Source organism: Eschrichtius robustus, chromosome 9 (genome assembly GCF_028021215.1).
Source record: "Eschrichtius robustus isolate mEscRob2 chromosome 9, mEscRob2.pri, whole genome shotgun sequence".
In the NCBI taxonomy this organism is placed as follows: Eukaryota; Metazoa; Chordata; class Mammalia; order Artiodactyla; family Eschrichtiidae; genus Eschrichtius; species Eschrichtius robustus.
In genome coordinates this window covers 18,578,322-18,600,065 of record NC_090832.1, presented here as the reverse complement: position 1 = coordinate 18,600,065, position 21,744 = coordinate 18,578,322, and the positions used below count along the sequence as shown (strand labels likewise).

The window sequence follows — 21,744 nt, the reverse complement described above, 5'->3', positions numbered from 1 at the left end:
TTTTGTTCATAGAAGAATTCTAGTCATTTGAAATTCTAGCCGTAGAGGAGAAGCAAGGACTTCGAAGTACTTTTACTTCTCAAGTCTTAGCTCCTCACTGAAGAGGACTTTGTATAAAAGGAAGAATGAGTACTGTGTCAGCTCTAGGTTGTGATTCTCAGCGTGGATTACTGCAGCAAGGAGAATAGGCACATTTACTTTAGAAACTACCAGAAAAGATGTCTGCCTGGAAGCAGTTATTTTGCAATGAATTTCCTGTGGAGGGAAACAAGGTATGATAGAATCTGAATGGGATTGAAAAGGGATATGTTAATTACTGGGGAATCAAGTCTGTGCTTGGTAAGCCTTTTTGCTTTAAGTAAGATTGGTTTTTATTTCTGCTAGGTATTCTCTTTGTTTTCCATTTGTTTTTTAGTATAATTTGCTTTTAAAAATATAACTTGACTTTGCCATCCTGACAGAAAAAGGTAAAGGAATGTTGGAAGAATTACCTTATTAAAAGCTTGTGTTCTAGTCTTCAGACTAATTTTGGATAAGCCAACTAAAATCTCTAGGCATTAGTTTCCTTTTCTGTAAAATGAGGAAATTGGGATCTGTGATTTCTAAGAGTCCTTCCAGCTCTAGGATCTTGAATTTTTTTCTGTGGAGGATTTGGGAATGCTCTGGACCATCTCGGTCTAGAGTTGTCTTCTGATTGGTTGTTCTGAGTATCTGTTAAAGAGGGTGAAGTGTTGGACTCAATCCCATTGTGGGTCCCTTTACTTTGTACCCATTGCCTGCATTCGTAATAAGTCAGCAGATGCACAGTTGTAAACTTTTGTTTACAAAAGGGAGCAGGAAAAAGCATGTGAGATACACTTTTTTCGTTGATGAAACAGCAGCTCACATTGAATACTAGGATGGTGGGTTGTTGCTTTTCCTTTGTTTAATCGGTATGGCCTTGTTAATGACATAGGAAACTTGGGCCATTTTTAAATATTATTAACAAAGTTTACTTTCCTTTATTGGGTGTTAATGGTCAGGATGTAAATTAAAATGAGATTGCTTAAAAATAATACTGGGTTCCTAATCATATGATTTTATTAATTTTTATGTAAGAAATTTAATAGAGACTAATTTCATTGACTTGCTAGCATGTAATTTGAGTAATTGTAGAGTAAGTTGGAAAAGTAATAACTAGCAATGTACATGTAAATAAGTGGACTATAGGGGTGATTATCACTAAATAAAAGATAAGCTTTGGGTGTCTCTTTTTGACTTTAACTTCATGCATTGGAAGTGACACCTTATTTACAAGAAGGAAATTTATAATCAGAGTGTCAGCATTGTGACTGATAATGCTTAAATGAGAATATCCTGTCCTGATTTGGTGCATTATCATCATCGGAAGGTGTATTCAGTATCTTGGGATTGCAGATTAATGAAATGTCTTTGGTTTGAACTAAACAGATGTCTGTTCAAGAATATAGCAGAATGACAAAGAGAAAAGGCTGTTTTACTATATACTACCTTTTATATTTGAATGCCTTTTATTAAACATAATATAGTACTATAAAACTTCCTAGGAAGCAAAACAAAGTGACTGTTGACTTGATTTTTGTAAAATAAACTAAGAGTTCATAAACTATAATCATAAAAGACTACCAAAAGGTATTTGATACATCTCCCTTCCCTTAGTCACATGTGATGTAAATCATTCTAAGGAGAAAATATCAATAGTACCTTCGGATTTACTTACTCAAACTTCTTCCTATGAAGATGTTCAGGCTTCTATATAACAGGTCTTGTACTTTAATTTAAACCTATTTCTAATATTTATTTGCAACACCAAAGAAGAGAGACAAGTTAGTTGTCTTCCATATATTATTACAATTTTTAACATTTTTGAAAAATTTAAGTAACAGTCATCTACTTGCAGATTTAGCAATCCCAATTGCTTTAATCTCTCATTCTTTTGTATTTCATTTTAAAGAAGTTTTGGATACTAGCTCTGTTTTATGTGTAACTTTTGTTTTTATTTTTGGGCTTGGGTGGAAGGAGGGGAAGGGGAAAGAATCGTTGACAGTTTATTCCTTACTACTCAGTGTTCCACAATGGGCCATGTGTTTAGTGATTCCTTAAGTCTAGAACAGCGGTCCCCAACCTTTTTGGCACCAGGGACCGGTTTCATGGAAGACAGTTTTTCCACGGATGGGGGAGGGGGGATGGTTCGGGCGGTAATGCGAGTGACGGGGAGCAGTGGGGAGCTGCAGATGAAGCTTCGCTGGCTCGCCTGCCGCTCACCTCCTGCCGTGCGGCCTGGTTCCTAACAGGAACCCTAATGTGTTGGGGGCCCCTGGTCTAGAATACATTTTTCCCTGTTAAAGTAATCCTTTAAAGCCCAGTGCCTTTCTCTTTGTGATGTATTTTTGGTTTTAATTCCATCCCTTTTTCCACCCATGTAGCAATCTTTTTCTTAATTCAGCATTTAAAATCTAAATTTCTACATTACCATCCTTTATACATAATATCACATAGTCATTAAATGGCTAAAATTAGTCCTTTTGGAAATTATAGCTATAATATTGAGGTATTTTTATTTTAAAATAAACTGTCAGAAATGTTAACAGCATATGAGAAGATGCAGTAGAATCCAAAGCAGTGCAAATCAGAATCAAGCAGTATCCTCTGCCTTATAAAGAGGCCAGAAATTGGACAGTGGTCAATATACAATTATAAAATCAAAACAGAAAGAACATACAGATTCTTAAATGATTAGCTTAATATCTTCTCTACTAAAGATCATATAAAAGATGAGTGTGTGTGTGCATACAAATGAAGTAATGAAGGTCTAAATCTGTAATTCAGGAGTCTGCAAACTTTCTGTAAAGTGCTAGATAGTAAATATTTTGGCTTTATTGTCTCTGACCCAGCTACTCAACGCTGCCAGTGTAGCACAAAAGCAGCCATAGACAATATGTGAAGGAAGGAGTGTAGATATTTCAATATAACTTTATTTATAAAATCAGGCAGTGGACTGGATTCAGCCCACAAGCTGAAGTTTGCCATCCCTGCTTTAGTTTATTAGGCTTCCTTGCTTTTAAATTGGAGAGGAACGCTCAGGAAGGAATTACTACTGACATTTTTATAGTTAAGTTTCATAAATTACACTTGCATATCAGTTTAATCTTTTAGTCATAAATAGAAAACTATTTTAAAGAATCAATGGTATATGGTACTGCTATATACCAAGTTAAATTATTTTCATAAGTATTTTTTGATCCTATGAAAGATGCATTATTTTTCTGGTGAATTATAATTAGTATGATAAGAATACTTATCAGGCATTGTTTGGGGACAGTTCAGTGTTCAGTTCTATTATTGAAGTATTCAGCTTGTTTGAGCCCTTTACTTCCTAATTTTAATTTAAAATATATTGGCATTTGTAGCTTTTTCCTAATATTTTCATTAATATTATATAGAGCTATATAGAAACATTTAGATACTTTTAAAAATAAAAATGAATGTAAACATTTTATTAAAATATTGTGATTTCTTAGATGTCTGCAAATTTTGATTAAAAATAAATCATTTACACTGTGGGAGAAAATAACCTGAAAAAATGTATTAACAACAATAACAAAAAAAACTCATAAAGCTCTTAGAAGCAAATTTAGGTGCATGGTTACCTTCTTTAGGAGTCAGATATGTTGCATGTCCCTTCTTGGAATGAACATACATGGGACAAATTGAAAACATTATATCCGCCATGAATAATTTTTATAGTTGCTCACTCTTTACATCGTTTTTCATTAGCAGTAAATATTAATTTTATTCAGTAAATAAGACTAATTTCTACTTAGTTTCATTTCTCCAACGGGTGTTAATCCTTTTGGAAGTTGTTATATAAGACAAATGAAATGATGACGTGCTGAGCATATTTCTTTATATTTACTGGTGCTATGATTTAAAAATGAGCATTGATCTAGAGTAACATTCCCTTAAACTGGGAGTGAATACAAAGGTTTTTAACTAAAAACAATAGCTAATACTTTTGGTTTTAGTACAGTCTTCGTTTGGAAATTAGGGTTTGCTAAACACATGATGTTAATTGCAAAATAATTTAGACTTAGAAATTATATGGTAATTATTGTTAAATAATGTTTTGTTTTATGGTTTTTGGTTGTGTTTCCGTTTCAATAAGGGCTGTCTGGAACTTCTGAAGCTTTTCCTGGTGAGGTTGTCTGTAGAAGAGTGATTAATCCTACCCTTTCTTGAAAGTACATAATCTTTTCTTGTAATAGCAGCACCTCTGCTTTTTCACAGCAGTACTCTGCCAAAAGTGACTATAAATCTAGTGGCATCAACTATTGCAGTACTTTCTGCCAAATTGCTTTCCTTTTGTGTATTTTTTCCTTTTTGTCTTTTGAAAGGGAGGAAAAGTATTGAAACAGATTTTCCATCTATGCTGTCCTTGTACTGTATTTTTCATAATGTGTTTTATTCTTCTTTTAAAATTCACTTGGCCATACTTAAGAACTTAGCCATTAAGCATCTGAGAATGGATGCTGGGATAAAAGATTGTTATATGATATGTGAGAATGTATGTTCCTTTCTGTTTCTTTAACCCAGGCCATGATTATTTATGACTATATTTCATAGATGACTGAGCAAATGGTTCATTTGAAAGTATATTTATGTATCAAAAGCCATTCTGAAGAATTGCCTGTGATAATAAATATAATTCATTTTGACCCCTTTAGAGACAGTCCTAACTCCAAAGCAGTAAATAATAAGGATGAATATTTTTGAACCACTCTATTCAAAAATAATAAAAAATTCTTATTCAAAACAATAGTGGAAGATGTAACTAGAGGCCTATTTCAACCCAGTTAATGCTATAATTATATTTTAGTCTAGATGCTGCAATTACTTTGTTTCGATGTTTCACTCACATGAAAAGAAAGCAGTTGACTGACAGTTTTTCAAATACCATTTGACATTTACTGTAAATTATTACAATTGTGTTGGATTAAGGAAGTTTTAAATGTTGACCTATGCATCTTTCATGGTTAATTTTAGCATTTCGTTAAATTTTTACTGTAGAAATAGTGCACGTTATAGTTTTGCTTAAATAGCAGACTAGCAGGATGTTAGAATTGTGAGTGAGCAGTAACAATTATGTCCACCCTTATAATCATCAGAATGTGGCTAGCTTCATTTCTTAACATATTAATTTTTTGGCAGACTTTACTTTTTAGAGCAGTTTTGGCCTCACAGCAAAATTGAGCAGTAAGTACAGAGATTTCCCATATAACCCTGTTCCCACTTGGCACAGACTCCCCCATTATTAGCATCCCCCACTAGAGTGGTACATTTGTTACAGTTGATGAACCTATATTAACACATCATCACCCAAAGTCCATAGTTTATGTTAGGGTTCATTCTTGGTGTTGTACGTACTGTGGGTTTTGACAAATGTATAATGACATGTATCCACCATTATATTATCGTATAGAACAGTTTCACTGCCCTAAAAATTTTCTGTGCTCTACCTTTTCATCCCTCCCTTTCCCCTACCTCTGGGTAACCAGTGATCCTTTGACTGTCTCCATAATTTTGCCCTTTTCAGAATGTTACATATTTGGAATCATATAGTAAGTAGCCTTTTCGGATTGTCTTCCACTTAGTAATATGCATTTAAGTTTCCTATGTTTTTTCATAGTTGATAGCTCATTTCTTTTTAGTGCTATATAATAGTCCATTGTCTGATGTACCACAGTTTGTTTATCCATTCACCTACTGAAGGACATCTTTAGTTGCTTCCAAGTTTGGGCAATTTTGAAAAAGTGGCTCTACATATCCACGCACAGGTTTGTGTGGATATAAATTTTCATTTCCTTTGGGTGAATACCAAGGAGTGTGACTACTAGATTGTATGAGTATGTTTAGTTTTGTAAGAAACTGCCAAACTGTCTTCCAAAGATAGCTGTACCATGTTTTATTCCCACCAACAATGAACAAGAGCGCTTTTGCTGCACACCATCATCATCATTTGGTGTTGTCAGTTTTGGATTTTGGCTCTTCAATAGGTTTGTAGTGGTATCTCCTTATTCCAATATGCATTTCCCCAATGACATATGTGGGGCATCTTTTCATATGCTTATTTGCCATCTGTATATCTTCTTTGGTGAGGTGTCTGTTAAGGTCTTTGGCTCATGTTTAATTGGGTTGTTTTCTTATTGTTGAATTTTAAGAGTTCTCTGTGTATTTTGGATAATGGTACTTTATCAGATGTGTCTTTTGCAAATATGTTCTTCAGTTCTGTGGTTTATCTTGTCATTCTCTTGATACTGCATTTCACAGAGCAGAAGATTTTAATCAAGTCCAGTTTACCATTTTTTTCTTTCATGGATGGTGCCTTTGGTGTTGTATCTAAAAAATCATTGCCATACACAAGGTCATCTAGGTTTTCTCCTATGTTATAGGAATTTTATAGTTTGGAGTTTTACATTTAGGTCTACCATCCATTTTGAGTTAATTTTTGTGAAGGATGTAAGGTCTGTGTCTAGATTCATTTTTGGTGGTAAGGGGAGGGGAAGCGTTATTAGGTCGTAGTCTTTTAGTGAGCCTGTGCTTCTGGACTGTGAACTACACAGGTGCTCCTCAATTCCCCTCTCCTCCCACTTCCCTCAGAGGAGTTAGGATGGCTAGAGTGGGTTGAAGTTGGATATTTCCCTTCCTTCAGGTCAGTTAGGCTCTGATAAGCCCCCAGCAGTTTAGGCTCTCGTTAGTTTCTCCAGAGGGCAGACCTTGTTATGAACAGAACGCTCCAGTGTATTTAAAAATGGTTGCTTTTCCCTTTCCCCCTCCTGGAAGTACGAGGGGATTTTTCTCAGATAGTCACTGTGAGAACCTGGTAGAGCCCATGGAGGTAAAACTCACTAATGTATGGGGATCCCTCCCATGACTGGGTCCTCCTGGAGTTTCTAACAGACTTGTCTACTTTAGGCCTCCAGCAGTTCATCAAGTACAGTTTAGGTTTTCCTGCCCCAACACTGATTTCTGCAGAGGCGTCTGCTGGTTGGTTTGTTTCAGTAAGTTGTGATTTTCTGTATTGGCCTATCTGTATCTGCAATTTTAGGGGCAGCCATTTGCCCTGTGACCTCACTTGTCTTATGAATCTAAGAAGAGTTGTTGATTTTTAGTTTGAACAGCTTTTTATTTATTGTTAGGACAGAATGACAACTTCCAAATTTCTTATGTGCTGGACGAGAAATAGGAAGTCTGTATTAATTTTTATAGGTGAAAAACACATGATCTTCAAAAAGAGGTTTTTAAATTGATGTTTGTCAAGCAGATGAAACTATACAGTTAGGGGGACTGTACTATGAAAGTGAAAATAATTGCTATTTGACAAAGGCTTTGTATTGCAAATACATTCATAGGTCATAAAATACAAAATGAGATGTTCTTCACTATCTTAAACTTTGGTAAAGACTTAAGTTCTTGTTTTGAGCATATTCCTATCAAGTTGATTAGAACTAGTTCAGATGGAAGTAGCAAATTTTTAGAAGTTTGGAAAGTAGACCTGTGATGAGATATTAAGGGGATTCATGATAATTTTTCAGACTTTCTTTCTTCAAACAGAATAATTTAATTATTCATATATATACACAATATGTGTGTATGTATATCAATATATGAATTTTGTGGAAGATAATGCTTAGTTATACTTTTGCCCACAAGGTTTTGCAATTGTTCTGAACCATGGCTATATACATTAGAATGATTTGTGGAGCTGAAAAAAAAACCCAAAACAATGCCCAAACATGTGTTTGGATTTCTTCTCTAGATATTCTGATTCAGTGAGTCTGGCATGGGGTTTGACATCCGTAATTTTTTTTTATCTTACATGCCCATGGATGCTTATAATGTAGAGCCAGAATTGAGAAGTACTGGTTAAATGTTTGGTAGGCAGGGTAGTAGTATTCTTAGTGAGGCAAATGGTAGATAAGAATCATGTTCAGTACAGTGTGTGTGGAAAGGATGTCATTTTAAAGCAATCATAACATCTTGAGACTTGTGGTATCACCAACCATAAGAAAATAAGCTGACACTTTGCTCTGTCATTGCCTTTGGAGACAGGGCTATGAAGCTGTACAAAATATTTATGAAGATGGAAAGGAACTGGAATTCCAGGTTTGAATTATTCCTCTTTCTAGCAGTGTATCACTGGACATGAGAACCAGCAATAAAAAAAAAAAGACCGTGGAGTCATATTATGAGGTTGAAAAGTCTAGTCTCAAAGTTGCAGGTGATCCTCACACTGATGAGACGAAGGAGGCAGGCGAAGCAGTTCACGGAAGAGAACTCTGCAGCACGTGTAGGTTGTCTTAGTTATCGCAGATCAGTATATGCATTTCCATTTTTTCTCTGGTTATCTGCTACTTTTAGAAATTTTATTTTTTTGAATAGGTTGTATTATCTTGACCAGGATAAATGTATGATGTACTGCCCCTTTTATTTGTTGCCCCCCATTTATTCCTCATAACAGTATAGAATAACAAAGAAATGACAGCTTTCCTGTGCTAATTGATTTGTTGTTTATGTTCAGGGTAAATGGTAGAGTTGGTCTGATACTAAAGTTCACCCTCTTTTCGTTTTAAGGATGCTTTCATCAATATTCTTTGACCACACTATGGTGGTATTTAGATTTTAACTTCATTATTGAAAAATAATCACATTATGGTTCAAGACTTAGGCCATTAAAAATAAAAATCATCCACTGACCTTTTATTCACAGAAAAGTAAGCCAATTCACAGTAGACACCTTGAAGGCTTACTAGAATACTTAAAGAGTTATGAATTACCCTGTTTGCTAAAAGTCTAAGAATGTACTGAAAGAAGTGGTAACAGAAGTTAGTGGAAATCTTCAGGGTTTCTGATGGATTAAAATTATGCTCTTGGGTTTAGTATTTTTACTGTGGCAGGAAGGAACAATTTACCCTTAAAAGTCTTTCTTGGTTTGTTAGCAGAATATCTGCTCAAAGAAAGTTATTTCACAGAATATTACATAATTAAACATGGGATAATTTATTAGTCACTTATGAGTTCATGAAAAATACAGCTTTCCATATTCTTATTTTTAAACTTTGCAGGATATAAGTGTATCTTCAGAAACTGCACAGGATATCAAAGTTCTCCAGTTCTTTTCCATTTTATAGGTACTCCAATCTTCTCTTCCTAGGTTGGAAAATTGAAAATGTCACTTCTGTAGATGTTGGAATAATGCCAATACTTTCTTTGCCTTTTTCCTTGGTGACAGGAATTGATGAACAGATTCTCTGAGAAGGTACATAATCTTAAAAATCTTAACAGTTTCCTAAGTATATACCACTCTTGATATTACCACATTCTTCATAAAAGTAGAGGTTGTCAAATATGTGTATAATCAGTGGTAGTGACAGCAGGGAAACTTGCCTACGAGTTGTACTTTCAGAACTTATCACTGGCTGGGGTCCCATTGCCTGCTTCTTTTACTATTTTTTATTCTACTAGTCACAGGTGATGCCTGTTGAAGGCAACAAGGAAGTGCCAACAGTATTCAATATGATTCTATAAAAAGGAAGGAGGAAAACAAAAGAACAGCATGGACATAGAATACTGTAAGACAGGCTAAAGCCCAAATGAACTGACGATCGTGAAAGTAATTGGAAAGTGTTTTTTCTTTGCAAGGTAAATTCTTGTCTACAAAATGAACACCATTCGGGAGTATCTGTGCACCTATCTGCTCTCTTGCTTTTATATTTCTATTGCTAGAGTTTAAAACTTTTGAGGATAGGGACTATGATTCACATCCCCAATGCATATTGAAGTTCTCAATTAAGAGAAATGAGTGGGTTAAGCAGACATGGTTAAGGAATACTCTGTTGCTTGCTCTCTTTACCTTTTAAGAGCTACAAGATGGGAAATGTGGAGACAAAGTAGAGTCTTTAGTATAAGAGGCTCTGCTTTGTTTCTTCTTTAATTTGCGTTATGATTGCTATCCAAATGGTAATTTTTTTCCTGATAGGCTATAGGGTCTTAAGTGTTTGTGCGATAATATTTTACAGTGGTATATTTAGGTATGGGTCTTATTTCATTTATCATTCTGGGTACTTCCATCTGAAGACACATTTTTTTTTTTTTTTTTTTTAGAAGCTAAGTATAATACATTTTTGTCCTGTTACTTCTTTGATAACATTTTTTTTTCTCTTACTCGATGTTACCTTTCCTAAAAGTCTTTTATAGTACATTTTTTTTTCTTATATTTTCCAAGTTTTTTTTTATCTTTTGGCTGTACATTTTTTTTTTAGCAGGTTCTTAAAACAAAGTTATAGCAGACATATATGTTCAGCTTACTATCTTGAACCAAAGCATCTTTTCCCTACTTTTTAATACATTGTTTTTTATATTGGAATTTCCGGAAAATTTTTTATCTGTATATTTTAAGGATTAATGTGTATTTTACACTATTAGATGGAACATAAATGATCATGATTTATAAAGGAAAAGACATATTTTTCTTGGGATTTTACTTACGTGTTTCTAAAACCATACTATTTCTTTATATGATTGACGTTTTCATTTATTTAAGAGAACACTGCATTTTCATTGTTTCTTATCTGTTGAATAATTCCTGTGTTCAAATCTTGAATGAAATTAAAATGTTTAAAAATTGAGTGCAGGACAGAAAGAAAGAAGATTAATTGCAAAAATGTTTAACTCTAGTCTTATTTTGCCCTCTTACTATGCTGCATTTCATTTAGATTGCTAAATAGTTATATTCATTTGTTGCTTATAAAAGATATTTTAAAATCTCAGATAAAAGGGATTTTTAAATTATATTTAAGAATATAATGTTTTAACTTGTTTCATTAGTAACTACAATCATTTTTGCTTTAAATTCAGTCTTTTATTTTTGGCTATTTGTTTTCATTCATTCAAGCTGATTCTTTTTTAAGATACGTTTTATTGAAATATTTGAATATAACATAAAATTCACCCTTTTAAAGTGTACAGTTCAGTGCTTTTCATTATATCAGAGTTATGCAATCATCAGCACTTTTTAATTTCAGAACGTTTTCATTACCACAGTAAGAAACCTTATACCTATTAGCAATCCGTCCCCATCACCCTCTCTACCCAATCCTTCACAACCACATATCTACTTTCTTTTTCTATAGATTTTATTTAGGACATTTCATATAAATGCATTCATATAATGTGTAGTCTTTTATGATTGGCTTCTTTTACTTAGCGTGATATTTTCAATGTTTATCCATATTGTAGTGTGTATTATTTCTTTTCATGGCTGAATATTCCACTGGATAAGTCTACTACATACTATTTATCCAGTGATCAGTTGATGGACATTTGGATTTTCCTCTTTTTTGGCTATTATGAATAATGCTGCTGTGGACATTTGTGTAGAAGTTTTGTGTATGTATGTTTTCATTTCTCTTGTTTTTATCCATAGCAGTGGAATTGCTGAGTCATATGTTAACTCTGTGTATATAATAGAGGAATTACCACTCTATTTTCCAAAGTGGCTGCACCATTTTACATTCCTCCCAGCAATAACTGAGGGTTCTAATTTCTCCACATCCTCACCAAACCTTGTTGTTGTCTTTATTACAGCCATACAAGAGGGTGTGAAGTGATAGTTCATTATGGTTTTGATTTGCATTTCCCTAATGACCAATGATGTTGAGCATCTTTTCATAAATATTTTGGCTATTTGCATATCTTTTGAGAAATGTCTATTCATTTTTCTTTCCCCATTTTTAAATTGGGTGGTCTTTTTGTTCAGTTGTTAAAGCTCTTTATATATTCTGGATATTAAATCCTTACAAGATATAATTCACAAATATTTTCTCCCATTCCGTGGATTGTCTTTTCACTTTCTTGATGGTGTCCTTTGAGGCACAAATGCTTTTAATTTTGATGAAGTCCAATTTATCTTTTTTTTTTTCTTTGTGGCTTGTGCTTTTGGTCTTATATCTAAGAAACCATGACTTTATCTGAGGTCACAATGATTAACTCGTATGTTTTCCTCTAAGAGTCTTATAGTTTTAGCTCTTACAGTTAGATCTCTGTTCCATTTTGAGCTAGCATTTGTATATAGTGTGAGATAGGGATCCAAATTCATTCTTTTTCATGTGGATATCCATTTGTCCCAGTAACATTTGTTGAAAAGACTATTCTTTCTCCATTAAAGTGTCTTGACATCCTTGTCAAAGTCAATTGATCATAAATATTTGTTTCTGGACTCTTAGATCATTCCACTGATCTATATATCTACCCTTATGCTAATACCACACTGTCTTGATTACTATAACATTGTAGTAAGTTTTGAAATTGGAATTGTGAGTCTTCCAACTTTGTTCTTTGTCAAGATTATTTTGCTGTTCTGGGTTCCTTGCATTTCCATGTGAATTTTAGGATCAGCCTGTCAGTTTCTGGAAACAGCTGGGATTCTGATATTGTGTTAATTTTGTAGGTCAGTTTGAATATTGCCATCTTCACAATTATTATGTCTTCTGTTTCATGAGTATGGGATGTCTTTCCATTTACTTAGATCTTGTTTCAACAATGTTTTGTAGTTTTCAGTGCACAAGTCTTGCACTTCTTTGGATAAATTTATTCCAAAGTATTTTATTCTTTGTGACATTCTTATAAATGGAATTATTTTCTTAATTCCACTTCAGATTGTTTATTGCCAGTGTGTAGAAGTACAGTTGATTTTTGTATATTGATCTTATGTTGTGCAACCTTGCTGATCTCATTTATTCATTCTAATAGTTTTTTTTGAATTTTTTAGTTTATTCTAAATTTTAAGATTTTGAATTTTCCATCTACCAGATCGTGTAGTGATAGTTTTACTTTATTTCTTCCTTTCCAACATGGATGCTTTGTATTTCTTTTTCTTGCCTGTTTTCCCTGGCTAGAACGTCCTGTATAAGGTTGAGTAGAAATGGTAGAAGTGGACATCCTGTCTTTTTCCTGAGCTTAGCACAAAAGCATCCAGTCTTTCAGCATTAGTATAATGATGTTAACTGTGGGTTTTCCATATATGGCCTTTGTCAAGTTGAGGAAGTTCCTTTCTCCTTGAGTGCTTTATCATGAAAGGGCATTGGATTTTGTCAAAGGCTTTTTCTATTGGTATGATCATGTGGTTTTTATCCTTTACTCTACTAATACAGTGTTTTGATTCTGTTTTTTGAAGACAGGGTTGTTTACTCATTTTAGTATCTTATTTAACTTTACTAGGAACTGTTCCTCTCACATGGCTATAGTCTCTAAAATGTTTGTTGGCTCATCATTTTACACATGATGATATTTGTAAGGAGACTATTCTGATTCTAGTTGAAATTTTGAGATACAGAACTCCAGCTTTTTGCTTATTCTGCTTGTCCATAGTGCTTCATTATTAAAATAGGTGTTTATTACCATGAACAAACATGAAAAATGAACCTAGAAAAAAATTTTTGATTGGTTTATTGTTTATGCCTAATTGGTTTTATGGTGTTTACTTTCTACTAAAAGTTACATTTGGTCTAGTTTTATTGTTTTAGACAAGTCTGACTTTAGTGATACTGATTTTAAGTATTTCCTCATTGTTAATTCTCCAGTTTTAAAATGACTTAAAATAAGTCAGGAAGTGACATTTACATGTGAAAATTGGCTGTTTGAGCAGTGAGGTTTGATTTGTGTGTGTGTCTGCCTATCTGTGTATGTTCTGGTGTTAGACTGTTTGGGTTCAAACCCCAGCATCCTTACTGACTAGCTGTACGGCTTTGGCTAATCTATTTAACCTTGTTGTACATAGTTTCCTAATTTGTAAAAACAGAGCTTATAATAGAGGGTACTCCTTGTGAGGTAATACATGTACAGTGCTTGACACATTAAGTGTTCAACAAATCTTAACTAGTATGATGATGATGATGTACTTAAAAGCCTCCAAATTCCTCTTTTCTCTCTCCCTTTCCAACCAAATATATACGTATATATAATAACCATTTAGACAATTGGATGAATGCTTATTTTGATTTTTAATTTGTGGTACAGTATTATAAAATAAAAGATTTTACTGGATCTAGTCTTTGTTTCTGCTTATCTGTCATTACATATGTCTTCCTGATTATTCTTCATTAACTGGTAGGTTTATTATGTTATTTTTTTCCTTAAATATTTCTTTTTCCCCTATTGCTTGGCATTACTAAGTATTAACAGTTTTATTAAGAAATGCAGGACATTTGGTCCTGTCTAAAACACTCATAAGATATTTGGTCCATGCCAAAAGTTTCTTTAAATTTAGTCCTATCCAAAATGTCCATGAGCATATTTGGTCTATGCAAAATGGTTTTGGACAGGACCCAATATCAAGAACCTTTTGGTGTGGACCAAATGTCTTACAGTTGTTTTAGACAGGACTGAATGTCTGCTCACCCTGAGGATCATGTCTGAACTCAAAGATCATGTCTGTATTCAATGACTCTGCTCCCAACCAAACAGCCTTGCCTTCTGCAGCTCCTCTTCAGGAGTTCTGATGGTGCTTATCTGGACAAAAACCATGAGTGTAGCTGTGCAGGAAGTATCTGGCCTGTGTCATGGGTCAGATAAATTGCTGGCTTACTCCGGAAACAAAGATGACTGGTAGGGTTAGGTAGATATCAAAGCTCTTGATAGGTGAGCAGTAGAAAAATTGAGACTAAAGGTATCTAAGATAGGAAGATTGCAACATTTTTAAAAGAATACATTGGAGTTCAGAATTAGAAAGTAAGATAAATTGACGCCAAGAAGTACTCAGTGTAGCCTATAATTTGGATTTGCCTTACAGTGGATTCATGTGTATATAAAAGTGCAGATGTCAGATTAATAAGTGAATATTTCTACATATAAAAAATATCTTTGCAGATTGTTTATATGTAATCTTTCCTTTTGGTTTTTCTTCATCTTAATTTCAGATGCTTTGTTTTCTCGTGTAGTTTTTTTTTTATATATAATTGTTTTTAAATTATTTATTTGTTTATTTATTTATTTATGGCTGTGTTGGGTCTTCGTTTCTGTGCCAGGGCTTTCTCCAGTTGCGGCAAGTGGGGGCCACTCTTCATCGCGGTGCACAGGCCTCTCACTATCGCGGCCTCTCTTGTTGCGGAGCACAGGCTCCAGACGTGCAGGCTCAGTAATTGTGGCTCACGGGCCTAGCCGCTCCGCGGCATGTGGGATCCTCCCAGACCAGGGCTCGAACCCGTGTCCCCTGCATTGGCAGGCAGATTCTCAACCACTGCGCCACCAGGGAAGCCCCTCTCGTGTAGTTTTGAACATAGCCACAATAAATGTGAATTTTCCAAGAAGACCTTTGTTATAGTGAGTGACCATTTTTTAATAAAACTGTTAATACTTAGTAATGCCAAATATTAGGAGAACCATATATGCAATAATCATTATAGGTAGGAAAGGATATGAATATTTGCATCTATGACATGGTCTTTTGTGATCTAATATATTGAGTTGACATTCTTACATTACCATTTGTTCATTGTACGATAACTTTAATTCTTGTTAAAGTAGTGAATACATTGTGTTAAATAATGATAATAGCCACCATCTGGTTAGTCTACAGTTTTAATTCTCACCACCATTCTGCAAGCTAGACTAGATAGCATTTTATAGAGAAATTTGAGAAGCGTAGTAATTCTTCGCAGATCCCAGCAACTAATTATGGAGCTGGCATTGTCTTGAAAGTAGGTGTCTTAATTCTCGCTGTGCCTCAGATGTTCCTGTGGCACCTAAACAATAACAATGGACACAACAACAACAACAAAATACCCACTCAAGCTTCTTCTCCGGCAATTTGGGTTTAGTAAATCTGCAGTAGAGCCAGAATTCTGATACCACCGGGATTGAGAACTACTTGCTCTGAAACTTCTGTTCTTTCCACACTAATATCTCTTGATTATATATAAGCAATATCCATTACTTAAAATTTAATTTTAAACTTTCTGTTATTATGAAGTAATGATTTGTTATAAAATTTTTCCCCATAGGGCTTTTTTAGTGTTAGGGCCCTTCAGGGTCGGCTGCAGCACAGTACTACCCTTTCCAAAGGAAAAGGGAAATAAGTCAGTAGTAACCTTGAAAAAAAAAAAAAAACACTTCTCTGAGCCTCAGAATTATCATCTGTGAAATATGGCTAACAAACTTTTATTTATTTATTTTTGTCCGTGCCACGCGGCTTGTGAGATCTCAGTTCCCTGACCAGGGATTGAATCCAGGCCCCAGCAGAGAAAGCCCAGAATCCTAACCACTAGGCCACCAGGGAACTCCTGGGATAACAAACTTCTAAAGTCACTGTGAGGATTTAAGACACGGTGGCTAAAACTTAGTAGATACTCAGTAAGTGGTTCTTATTTTTAAGAAAATATATTTATCATCTTAGCTAGAAGTAAAATGACTATAAATACTAATGTCATAAAAAGTACAGTTTTGTCTAGAATAGTGTCACACACAGAGTAAGAGTAAAACCTTTCTTGATCTCCATGTAACTGACTTCCTGGATTTACAGACACTTTTTTTTTTAATCTATTTAGTTTTTTATATTTTATTTACTTATTTGGTTGCACCGGGTCTTAGTTGTGGCAGGCGGGCTCCTTAGTTGCAGCATGCATATGGGAGCTAGTTCCCTGACCAGGGATCGAACCCGGGCTCCCTGCATTGGGAGCTCAGAGTCTTAACCACTGTGTCACCAGGGAGGTCCCTACAGACACTTTTCATTCTCTGTGAATAAATATTGATAGATGCTCACAGCATACTGAAGTTTTAAGACCAGTAGGCTATTTTCCAGGAGGCCCAAATTAGTAAAGGTGTTTGCATATTCTTTACTTACCATGAATCTGTTTTGTGTATTCACAAATCTGTTTGTGCCTTTTATATTTGATATTATAATCAAGTAATTCACTTTAATAATATATAACAATAATGATGAAATGTGAATGCAAATAGTGTTTTTAAAAATATAAAAATCCAAAATAGATACTTTGGAAAGACTTCATGAAGGTTAATCAGTTAAAATTTCCTGTCTGATGCTATGTGGATGAGAAAGCAGTAGATGACTGGAAAAGAAATAATAAGACTCTGTGCGAATGTTGCACTTAGTTTGCATTTCCAGTATCTTTAAAATGCCATTTAAAAAATTAAACTGCAAATCTTATACCCGGGTAGTTACAGCTATGTTTTATTTGAGAAAAACAATTCTGAACCCTAAGTAATAGATCCACACTTAAAGAAAATAATCTTTGGTGAATATCACAAGGTTAGCAGAATTGTATATGTTTTATGAAAAAATAGGTAAGTAGAATTTTTAATCCTCTACAGTAGCTTATATGTTTAATTAACTTAGTCAATCCTGATCTGGTCAGATAAGAGAAATTTTACTCCATTTATATAAGGTGGGAATATAGAATATGCTAATTGGTGCCAGAAAGAATTTTAACTGGAAAGATTAGAATTACTTAGAAATTAGTAATTTCTTAGGCTTACTTAGAAATTAGTAATTTCTTAGACTTACTTAGAAATTAGAAATACTGGCTAAAAGATGAAGGTCTCTGCTGTCATCTGACAAAAGAAATGGATGAACAGAAATGTAGACCTATCTTTGGCCTATCAGGGTGTGACGTGGCACTACCAAGTGCCAATAGTAGCAATTTCAAATTTAGCTTCATGTACTTGCATTTGGGCAATTGATGTAGCAAAAATACTACTACTGATATTAATAATAGTAATAAAAACTTTGAAGTATTTAAAGAGTAGGGTACTATAGGCTAAACATGTTCAATTAGTCTACTAGTTTATAAAATAATAGAAGAGTTAATTGCTAGTAATAAAATAAAAGCCATTGAAAATAAATATCACCTAGAAAGACTTCTAGAAATCAAAGGGAAAAATATATATATAGAAAATAGGAATTTAACCTTTTGGTACAATTATTTTTAATTAAGAAGAACCATAGGGCATGTACTAATAGAATATAGAAATAGTCTATTCATTTGAATGTGACTTTGTATAAAGAGGGCTATAATTTTATTAAATCCCATCAAATTTTATTTTTAGATTTAACTTTTTATTTTCAATTAATATTAACTAATGAAAATATTAGTGTAGCAGTGTGTTAAAATGGCTAACTTATCTCAAGTTTATGAAGGTAAAAAGCGTATAACAATACCTGGCATGTAGTAAGTTCTGTAAGTGTTTGGGGTTTTTTGTTTTTGTTTTTTTACTCAGCATAACTTACCAATTAAGAGTATAGACTCTGGAGCTAGAATGCTTATTCAAATTCAATTTCTGCTATACTTTCTAGTTGTATGACTTGGGACAAGTTAATTTCTCTGTGCTTCAGTTTTCTTATCTGTTTATATGGGGAAAATTACATATTCTTCATGGTTGTGAGGATTAAATGAATTAATATATATGACAAGTTTACTATAATGCTTAACACAGAAAATGCTGTGCGTTTCCTGTTATATGCAGATTAATGGATATTTACATATTAATCTGTGTTCAAGCGTATTGTAAAAGATAGATACATTCATTGGTGATATAACCTGCCACAATTACAAACATAGTTATGTGGTTCTTCATTATATTTTTAGCTTACACTATTTAAAAATGACACTACAGGAATGAAAGATGCCAGTAAGAAGATTGTACCTAAAAGCAATATTCTAAAATGACATTTGTCTACTTTTCAGGTTTGTTTCTTGACTTCAGCAAAATTGGAAGCGCTACAGATTAACTCCTTTTTCTCTTCTTTTTACTTTAAGGGAAAGAAAAAGACTTGGGCCAGAGTAAAATATGTAGCTTGGTTCTGTATATTGCTGTTTTTAATTGTTTTTTTCTAGAAGGGACAGTTGTCTTATTTCTGTTAGACCTGAAATCTCTGAAAATTCTGATTATCAACAGGAACTAGCTGATTAGATTGCTGTGTAATCACCTAACTCTAAATCTCAACCTTAGTAAATAGCCTGTATCAGGTCATTGAAATATTTGAGTCTATTATATAACTTATCAATTGCTATAAAAAGGCTCACACATAACCATAAACTCCTTAATGAAATTAATGACAGCTTTGGTCGCCCAGGAGTAGAATGTTATTGCCAACATGACAGCGGAGCTGCAGTAATCCAGCTCCAGTTCCTGATTAATGAGGTTAGTGAATTGCTTTAATCTCACCTGCTTATGTATGAAATAGGGCCACATCCCATCTTTCAGAATTCTTGCATACAATTATATTTAAATATTTGAGCAAAAATGAATTTCTTATAGGTCAGAGCTAATAGTAATTCACTTTAAGGCATCATCACAGACAGTTACATAAATAATGTAAGATGTTTCTCAAAACAGTGCTGAAAATAGAATGGCATAAGGTAGATCTTTTTGGTACAGTGTGCTGCATTTAAATTTTATTTCAAGAATATTGAAAGTTATGTAACATATAAAAGTCTACATTAAAGTTTTTTCAAAGATTGACCTTATTGTAAATAACAAATTGTATTTCTCCAGTGGGTTGTTTTGAAACACATCCAGGAAACCAAAATCCATTAGAAACTGGTTATTGTCCAAAGTTCTCGTTGTGTCACTTATTGGTTGAAGTAATTGATGCCTTTCTTTCTGATAGAGTGTAAAGTTTGGAAGGAGCTAGAGATACATCATTTTATTAGCAGAGTAAACAATGTGTTTGCAGGTTTTAAAAAAGTATGAGCAGCTCTGACAGTAGATGTTTACTGCAAGTAGTGACAGGCAGGAGAAGCTAGAAGGAAAAAAGCTAGAAGGAAAAGCTAGAAGCTAGAAAAGCTAGAAGAAAAATTACTCTAGAAAAGATTCTGCTATACTTAGATGTGAGGATAGTTTGTGGGCATTCTTTTTGCCCCTAAGTCCTTGGGTTTCATGGAATAAATTTCTAGATGTATATGAGAGAAAAAAAAATACTCGATACTTTCGGATTTTGATAAATCTTTTCTTCATATCAGAGGATTTAAGAGAGGCAGTATTGATGTAAAGAGTTAAAGAGGGTAATATAAAAATTTTAGTAAAACTATGATCCAAATGATATGCAATCGTGTAGGTTTTTCAGGGTCAGAGTCAGTATTCTGTGTAGGGCTGAATAATAAGCATTGTAAAATGTTAAACTGCACACATAAAAATATCACAGTGTAGAAAGTTGTTGAATCCATATGTGAGCTTATTTTTCCTTTTTTTAAAAAAAAATTTTATTATGAAATAATTAGACTGGCAGTTAGCTTAAGAATAGAGAGGTCCTATGTACCCTTCCCTCATTTCCCCCAATAGTAACATTTTATGTAACAATAGTAAAATATTAAACCAGGAGAAAGACATCAATACAATACTCTTAACTAGACTACAGACCTTATTTACATTTCACCACCAGTTTCTACATGCACTCATTTTGTGTGTGTGTGTGTATCGTTTCATGCACTTTTATTCCCTACATACATTTCATGTAATGACCAGCAGGAACAAGATTACAGATCAGTCCCATCACCATGAAGGAATGCCCTCAGGCTACCCCTTTATAATTAATTGCACCCCCTCCTGCTCTCAGTCCCTAATCCCTGGCAACCACTAACCTATTCTCCATCTTTATACTTGTGTTGAGATTTTTTTTTTTTAAGCAGTATGAGCCAATGTAAATAACACATGGCAAACAGATTACTTATACGCCTAAATTTTAGAAATCTTAACTAGTTGATGCTCTCATTATTCATAACACAAGCTGCTTTTCTATAGAATTTATCATAAAGTTCTTTGATATGACTGTTATTTTACATGCTTAAATGTTACATTTTTAAGTACTTAAAAATGACAAGTTTTAAAAAATGCTTAGCAGAATATGAACATTTACATGGTGATGGCTATGGGAATCTGACAATTGGGAGTAGCTATTTGCTTTCAGTTTTGGAAAACCACATGTAGGTAAGTGAGCCACCGTAGGCGGTCAGCTGTGATTGCCATTTTGGCTCCACATCTTCTCTTCTTCCTTGAAATACAAAGATGGGGCAAACATCTTGAGAAAGAAGATGACCTGGTCTGAAACTGGTGGAAGTAAGAATGAAAAGTACAAATCTTTTATACCCTGAATCCTTTTAGTTTCTCTGCTTCAAAGTGATAGAGATAAGAGGATGCTTTCTAGTGAAAGGAAGAGTATGTGGGCTTCCTGTATTTCTGTTTTCCAATAGTCATGTTGTAGCAATAGGAGTTACACAGTAGAGTAGCCCTCATAGAATTTCAAATTGGAAAGGACTTGGAGAGATCATTTAATGTAAATCTTGTCTTCAGAGCTATTTTAGTTCTCTTAGATAAATGAGAAACTCTCCTATTTTAAAAGAGGGAAATTTTAAGATTTCTCATAATAACGTAAAGGACTGGAATTGCAAATCTTTTTTGAAATTAAAGTTCTTCATGTTGCATCTTTTGTCTTATTCTCTCAGTGTAGATGAGGAGTATCTTCCTCTTTTGAGGAAAAACATTCATATGTCTTAATAAATCAGCCTTAGCCTATAGATTCTTAATCCTATTCACACATCAGAATCACCTCTGGAGATTTTTAAAAATACACCTGCAATGGTCCTTGATCTGAAATTTCTGATTTGTCAGGTCTGGGGTGAGACTGAGCCCCTTGCATGATTCTCACATACTGCCAAA

General features: G+C 33.9%; 1 protein-coding gene across 2 annotated transcripts in view; it reads left to right on the top strand.

Annotated features, from left to right (window-relative positions):
* The window catches only part of STXBP5 (syntaxin binding protein 5), a 164,429-nt gene that overhangs the window by 7,689 nt on the left and 134,996 nt on the right, over nucleotides 1-21,744 (top strand). For both annotated transcript variants that reach the window (XM_068550796.1, XM_068550795.1), the window contains exon 3: nucleotides 19,149-19,230. In XM_068550796.1, coding sequence (XP_068406897.1) covers nucleotides 19,149-19,230 — 82 coding nt within the window. The remainder of the gene's footprint in view (nucleotides 1-19,148; nucleotides 19,231-21,744) is intronic.